This window comes from Arachis duranensis, chromosome 10, assembly GCF_000817695.3.
Source record: "Arachis duranensis cultivar V14167 chromosome 10, aradu.V14167.gnm2.J7QH, whole genome shotgun sequence".
Lineage (NCBI taxonomy): Eukaryota > Viridiplantae > Streptophyta > Magnoliopsida > Fabales > Fabaceae > Arachis > Arachis duranensis.
The window spans coordinates 85,853,312-85,861,201 of NC_029781.3; the positions used below are offsets into that span (position 1 = coordinate 85,853,312).

General features: G+C 34.6%; 1 protein-coding gene across 1 annotated transcript; it reads left to right on the plus strand.

The window, feature by feature from the left end:
* The first annotated feature begins 1,737 nt into the window (after positions 1-1,737).
* Positions 1,738-6,395, plus strand: LOC107470665 (ubiquitin carboxyl-terminal hydrolase 18). Its single transcript, XM_016090070.3, has 11 exons — positions 1,738-2,411; positions 2,681-2,885; positions 2,983-3,071; positions 3,191-3,276; positions 3,354-3,516; positions 3,651-3,774; positions 3,994-4,151; positions 4,541-4,625; positions 4,816-5,028; positions 5,133-5,194; positions 5,452-6,395. The coding sequence occupies exons 1-11, from the start codon at positions 2,113-2,115 to the stop codon at positions 6,197-6,199; spliced, it is 2,232 nt and encodes a 743-aa protein (XP_015945556.1). The 5' UTR covers positions 1,738-2,112; the 3' UTR covers positions 6,200-6,395.
* Positions 6,396-7,890: the final 1,495 nt, after the last annotated feature.

Consider the following 7,890-nt stretch of genomic DNA (forward strand, 5'->3'; position numbering starts at 1 on the left):
ATATAAAAAATAAATTTAATTTTTAGACTTTTTTAATTATGATCACTAAAAAATGTTAAAAAATTCATTTGGCATAAAATTATATCAAAATTTGATATACTTTTTTAAATATACATAATGTCGGGTTATTTTATTATATTTTAAAACTTTTTAAAACTCATTTGTCTTTTACATTTTTTTGGTATTATTTTTGTCATAATATAAATTTTTAAATATTATTTTAATAATTTATTAAAGAGATATCTTGAATCTACAATAAATCAATATTCAAACAATAAGTATATCAATTTTTAGAATGTTTTATACTTTTAAAAGTAAATGAGAATTTTTATTTTATTTCATTCATGTTAAAAGAAATATTTGTTTTAAATTAGACCAAAACTAAACTTGTATTTATTTTATTCGATGGAGTGAATAATGTCTACTTTGGAGGAAAAATAAATATTTGTTCAAAAAATATTTTTTTATAATTTTTTATAATTTTAAATAATAAAAATAACTTATATTAATAATATATTATAGTATGAAACAAGGAAAAAATTTGAAAATTAATAAAATTTATTATTTTTTATTAATATTTTTAATAATTAATCTAATATCTTTTATTTAGCACTCCAACTATATATTTTTAAATATTACTAAGAGAAAGTCTAAGAGACTAGTATTTTGTTGAAATTTGGCCAACACTTACCTAACAAAAAGAAAATGATTAATCTTACATTATTAAATATCATCTCACACTATTGAATATATTGATAATGGCATTACAAATTCTACTGCCCCTAAGACTCCTCTATTACTAATTGTTTGACCAAAAAAAAATTACAGATTAATTAATAATAAAAGAATTTTAATAACTTTTTAGCATAGTTGTAAGAATCGGATCGGACCGGCCGGTAAATTGGTGGTCCAGCCGGTTCGATTTTAGTTTTAAACTGAAGAAGGAAGCAAACCGCTTAAATCCGGGCGGTTCGTCACAAACCGGACGAAACCGGTCAAAAGCGGCCGGTCCTATGGTGCTCAAATATTAAAAAATGCATGCAGTGGGTTTTGAACCTGTATCTCTATGCTAGACAAGGATAAGGAATACCACCAAGCTAGCGTATTCATTTGGAAATTTATGTGCTAATTATTCTATATATTATATACATACACAACTAAATTATTTTATATTTATTTAATTTAATTTTTGTTTTATACTCATTTTTTAATTCTTTAAAATTTATAGAATTATTAAAATAAGTATCAAATATTTTAATATTTACATTTACATATTAAAATGTTAGTAAAGATATTTATTTTAATTTTTTTAGAGTATTGAGTTAGTAAGTCTTCAAAGATTTCGACTTAAGACTAATTAATAGGGATATCTAAACATTACCACTAAATTTCACATGAAAAATTAATGGAGGGACGTAATGTGTTCATCATTTGCTATCTTGAAGGACTAAATTGATATTTTATTTTTTTTCAAGGACTAATTAATTTAAAGTAAAAACTTTTAAAGATGGACCTAATTGTCACTTTATTCAATTTTTTTTATTTTATATTTTTTTATTTACGTATGACCGGTTCTATCGGTTCAACCAATAATCCACCGGTTGAACCAGTAATCCAGTGACCCAATAACTTGACCGATTCGATCATCGGTTCGGTTCTGACAACTGTACTTTTTATATTCCTCTCCAACAAAATAAAGCAAAAATTTTCTTTTACCTGCAAGATGGAAGAATTTCTGCGAAAATTAATGAGAGTCTAGCAAGCACTAGTAATCAACTAACTAACCACACGTCACAGTCGCAGAAAGGCACATAAGCTGATGAAGTTAAGGGAATGAAGAAGGTTAACCTTCTAATGAACTAACCTTATAAACAGTGTTCTGGGTTGGGTAACTCTCTTCCTCTGTCTAGGATCAACAACTAACATTGCTTCGCAGCGCAGCACTCACTGCCAATTCGGATTCACTTCAGATATTACTCATAATTGAGAGAGACAGAGTACGAATAAAGAGAAACCCTAGAATCGTTGTGTTAATTTGATTAACGATGTGATGATATTGTTGTATATTTGGGTATGGGAAAAACCCTAGGGTAGGAGGAGAGGGAGAGGGAGATGCTTGTCTCTTCTGCAGGCGGAGGAGGAGGAGGAGGAGGAATCTCATGGGATCTCAAATGGCTTCTGCAGTGGGTTTTCTTAGCGGTTGTCGTCGCCGTTGGATTGCACGCTCTCGTCAAGAACACCGCTTCAAGATACTTTGAGGTTCACGCCAATTTCGATTCTGATCGGACTCATCCCATGCCTTCTTCTCCCTCCGCCGCCGCCGCCGCCATTGCAATGGACCAACCTCTTTGCGCCGTCTGCTCCAAACACGCCTCTAGCAGGTGTTCCCGCTGCAAATCCGTCAGATACTGGTATTAACATTACGCTTCATTCTTCACTCCAATATGATTCTGGGCTATTCACTTTTCTTGCTTATTTTTTAATTTTCAAAGCTGTCTTAGGAAGGTTTTCATTATCAGTTGTTTTGATCCTAACATTAGCATCTAATTATTCATGAAGTTGATGCATTTTTATTGATTATTTCTTTGTATGATAATGCTGCTCAATATGTTTTTTTTTCTATCTGCTGAGAAGGGGGCAAAGCACCGACCTTTTGTTTTTTCCTGTTTTGATTTTTCAGCTCCCAAGCGTGTCAACAGATGCACTGGAAATCCGATCATAAGTTGAAATGCAAGGAAGTTCATAGTACCATGAATTTGGCTCAATCTGGGCCAGCTAGTCCAGGGTTTAAAGCTTCTGCTGCTGTTAATAAAAGCACATCTTCAATTGCCCTAATACCTGCTTGTGGACGTGAAATTTCCAAGCCGATCAAGCAGCCTAAAAATGTAACTATTGATGGAGGTTTTGATGAAATTTCCTTACGTATTCTTTTACCCGTTTGAATCTTAAGAATGCTTTTCTTGTTTATTCTGGGTTTTGCAGCCTCTTTTTCCTTATGATGAATTTGTTAAATTCTTTAACTGGGATAAGCCTGGATTTCCTCCTTGTGGGCTCTTGAATTGTGGAAATAGGTATGACGTTATTATAATCTTGCTTTGGAATCTTGCTTTGGCTGTATTATATACTGGAATTGATATACTGCAATAAGTGGATTCTGGGGGAGACTTACATACACTGTGAATCTGTGCAGCTGCTTTGCAAATGTGGTTCTCCAATGTCTCTCATTCACAAGGCCGCTTATTGCCTACCTGTTGAAAAACGGCCACCGCAGAGAATGTAATGATATATATTGCTGGTTTGGTTCTTGCTGCACTATTCTTTGTACTTACTTTTGTTAGTATGTGGTGTTTCAGGCAGTCGTAATGATTGGTGCTTTCTGTGTGAATTTGAAATCCATGTTGAGAAAGCAAGGCAAAGTTCACAAGCATTTTCTCCAATGAACATTCTCTCTCGTTTGCCTAATATTGGTGGCACACTGGGTTATGGAAGACAAGAGGATGCTCATGAGTTCATGAGGTTTCTTCATTTTTGCTGCAATTTTACTTGACTTTCTGTAGAGAATTGTGCATTTAATGTTTATCTTATAATTAGTTTCATGCAACACTGAATTTTTTCCTGTTTTTTCTTTCAATATTTTGAACGCTTTGTAGGTTTGCAATCGACACTATGCAGTCTGTATGCCTTGATGAATATGGTGGAGAAAAAGCTGTGCCTCCTAACCTTCAAGAGACAACACTTATTCAACACATTTTTGGTGGCCACCTTCAATCTGAGGTTAGATATCTAATTATAAGACTTCCCATTGTTAAATTCCAGTGGTCAATAGGCTGCCATGCATCATTAGTCTATGTAGTTGACCCCACTTAATAGAATAAGGCTTAGTTGTTATTGTTGTTACATTTTAGTTGTCATAGCAACACAGTAGTTGTATCAATTTCAAATTTTATGTTATTTTGCTGCTAACGTCCCTCCCCCTCCCTCTGATGAAAATAGGTGTTTTGCACAAAATGTGAGAAGCAGTCAAATCAATACGAAAACATGATGGACTTGACTGTTGAAATTAATGGAGATGCTTCTTCCTTGGAGGAATGTCTAGATCAGTTCACTGCCAAGGAGTGGCTTCATGGTGAAAATATGTATAAATGTGATGGGTAAGGCTACCTGAGAAAATGTGTGGTTCCAACTAAATTAATTAATAATGTTTTAAGTCTCGCTTGGTAGTTGGACATAAAATTCTAAATTAAAAACTCTTCAACAAATTTAAGAGCTGCTTTTGGTTCTGATTTAATTCCAGAATTCATAGTTAAGTTTTATTTCCTATTTAAATGTGTCTTTGCTGTTGTTATTTTATCATATTCTTTTTAAAGATGTTGCAGTGTATTTTGATGACTTGAATTTGGAAAGTGATTATTAATAGAGAAGTTTTAGAATATTGCTTATGGTCATGAAATATAAGAATTTAAGTACTTGCTATTGGTAATGTGCTTTTGCTATTATTAGGTGGATCCTGTCTTAATAAAGTTTTTTCTGCTGTTTGCAGGTGCAAAGATTATGTCAAGGCTTGGAAACGTCTCACTGTGAAACGAGCTCCAAATATTCTTACTATTGCCTTAAAAAGATTTCAGGTCTGAGCACTTGATCTGGATTATTTAACTTTTGGTTGTATGATTCATGGCTATTGCCCTCCATGCAGTGTAAATTGTACCAGTGGATTATGACTGTGTTCCAATTAAATTATTACATCTTGTAATGGATTTTCTGGTGGACTTCTCTGTCATTTTTTCTCATTGTCTTTTTATCTGTGCTGTGTTGCAGAGTGGGAGGTTTGGCAAACTTAACAAGAGAGTAACGTTCCCTGAGACTCTAAATCTTAGCCCTTTCATGAGTGAAGTTGAAGATGGATCTGATATTTATAAGCTGTATGCTGTTGTAGTCCACATCGACATGCTGAATGCCTCCTTTTTTGGTCATTACATTTGCTACATTAAGGATTTCCATGGAGACTGGTATAGAATTGATGATTGGAAGGTAGATAATAAGAAACTTTGAACATCATCCCTTTTGTTTATTGAATCTGTATAATGTGATTGGAGTTTTAATATCATTGTTTGAATTGCATTTTTCTTTCTCAGGTAATGCAAGTGGAATTGGTGGAGGTACTTTCTCAAGGTGCATACATGTTGTTATACAGCAGGTATACTTTTTAAAAAAAAATGTTTAAGTGGTTAATGTTCTCTCTCTAGATGTCCCCATATCTGTTGTAGTATTGTAGTGCCTGAAAGATGATATGCCATTGACCATGACCTTTCACCTAGGAGAGTTTTGAGATGAAAAGTAAATGTACTAATCAAAGTTATAGCAGAAGCATAATGCATATATCTTTGGAAATTAATTTATGTTGATTACTTTCTTATTGAAGTGGAAACTATTGGATGATTTACTCTTGGACAGGGTAACTGCTCGGCCATCAGGCCTTCAAACTACAGAATCTTCAGACACACACATGCAGACAGTTGAAGTGGAAGTGGAGCCCAGCCCAACTGAACAGGCCGAATGTCTCTCAAATATGGAGACTGTAACTTGCAATGGCACATGTGATGCTTTTCCAGCTGAACATAGTAGTAATTCAGAACTGAAGGTTTCTGCCTGTGAAGAGTCTAAGGACATCCGCTTGATTGATGTTGCAAATGGGACTCCAAGTTGGGCAACCGAATCGTCTCATGTACCTTCTAAATCCGGCAAAGATTTGGAGGATATAGATATGAGGAGATCAAATCTGTGCTCATCTGTTGTGGAAGATATTTTATGCTGCACGGAAGAGCAAGACGATACTGATATGGCTAAGGTCAGTGTTTCTCCACGCTTGGCAAATGGATTTTCTTCCCTGAATGATTCTTCTGTTTCAATGGATTATCAAAACTCGGGGGAAGATCAAGAGCATGTAGAACTTGTCAAATGCAAGCCACTGACAGCACAAGGCCATGCAAATCATGGCAACGGGTATGCTAGTGCAAACAAATATGCTATTCCAGTTGAAGATGATGGCTCTGTGTTTTCTGGCGTTGGTTCTTTCTCCACTGAAACATCCGCATCAGAAATGCATCAATTGAAGCGGAGATTGCCATTTCATGGTTCTGAAACTGGCCACGCAAATGGAGTCAAGAAAGTGGAGGTATCTGGGGACAAGTTAACAACGTAGGTGCTGCTATTTTTGTTGTCTGTTCATATCATTTGATTATCCCATCATCGGAGAAAGGAGGTGCTGGGTTGGGAAATTTTTGTCTGAGGTTTCATTATTTGCAGGAACCTTGGATCTTATTGTAACACTTTCATAATGAATTCTCTAATTTAATTATAGTGATAGAATATAACACGTAACTCTTGCTTTCCCTCAACTGTGTAGTGTGTACTATGTAGATGATACATAAAATACCTGAAAGAGCTGCGGAATACCTTAGTATATATTTTCCAAGGTAACTTGTTCGTTATTCTTAATACTTGAAGGTCATAAGGTATAATAAATGATCAATTAAATACTTTGACAATGGAGTACAAATGATAAGTTATTTGGTCCTTACGAGGACAGATATAATATGAGGTCTTATTTTAGAAGTGCACTAGTTGGTTCAGAGTGATTTCTACATGCTAACCTCATGATTTTGGAAGAGAATTGTTTTGAGAACCATCCAAAACGATTTGCAATTTTTGGGCTTTCTAGTGTGGGGAGAATCCAAAAGAATGTGCCCATTGCACTACTATTTCAGTATAAAGATTTTTGTTTTGGTTTTCCTGTACAAAAATTTAAAATATAACATAAATCTATGTTTAGATTTCAACAGTGGCATACTGACGTACCTTTAAGAATCTAACGTGAATCCATGTTCTCAGACTTGAGATTAGAGGGAGAGGCCCCTGAACTGAATTTATCTTAGTAATTTTTTTTTAGTTAATATTGAAAACAAGAATTTATCTTGGTAATTTTGCTATTCTTTGGTGAAAAAAAGGATTTTCACCTGGTCCCCACTCCACTCTTTAATTGTGTTATAAATATCAATGAGTAAGATAGAATAAGACTTAAACTTCACCCTAATGTTATTTGTAGATATAAAATTTCTCCAAAACTCTATACTATCTTATTTGCGAATTTAAAATCTTTTCATGCAAGGTCGGATTGGATATCAAGGTTGGATTGTCAACCCACTTCGGTTGAATTAGAACCAATTGGATATCTGCAGGTGTACGTATGTTTGGATGCTAATTCTTAAATTTGCATTTTGTAAAATTAAATTTTGACCCCTCTAAATATTATGTTTTTCCTTCTTCCCCCTTAACTTTTTTCCCCCTCTTATCAGTGTTGTTGGACCTTTGGGATGTAAGTGGCCGGTAAGAAAGGGTACCATCTTATACGCACGGAAAAAGGAGCAAAGACAAATATTGATGGTGGTGGCAGGGGTATGATCGAGGAAGCAGAAGGAAAATCTTGACATTTTATGGGGTGAAAATCTAATTTTTCAAAATACTATTTAAGTATGTACCTAAACCTCCACATTACTGGGTGCACCAAAACCAAAGAGGCGTAAAAAGCAAGGCCGAATATGAGAGAATGAAGCACGCACGAGTAGAGGAGCTGCAAAACAAACAAAAAAGGATCTCAATTAGCGGCTTTTGCTTTTCTGTTTTCAATGGCATTGCACTAATCTTGGTTCAAAATATAATAATGAAAGAAATGAGTTAGCTTGTGAATGGGGGCTTTGAGCAATGAGCATTGACTTTGTAGCCAAAAGAAGACAAAGATTCCCTTAACGAGGAGCCAAAGTTAGCCGGAAATAGAGGGTTTTCTTTTGGCTTTGTGAATGCACCCCTTTGACAATATTGACATTGCTCCTCTTC

Coding starts and splice junctions, on each gene's coding strand:
- LOC107470665 (XM_016090070.3), top strand. CDS start 2,113: ATGCTTGTCTCTTCTGCAGGCGGAGGAGGAGGAGGAGGAGGAATCTCA. Junction 2,412..2,680: donor TGCAAATCCGTCAGATACTG/GTATTAACATTA, acceptor TTGATTTTTCAG/CTCCCAAGCGTGTCAACAGA. Junction 3,277..3,353: donor AAACGGCCACCGCAGAGAAT/GTAATGATATAT, acceptor GTGGTGTTTCAG/GCAGTCGTAATGATTGGTGC.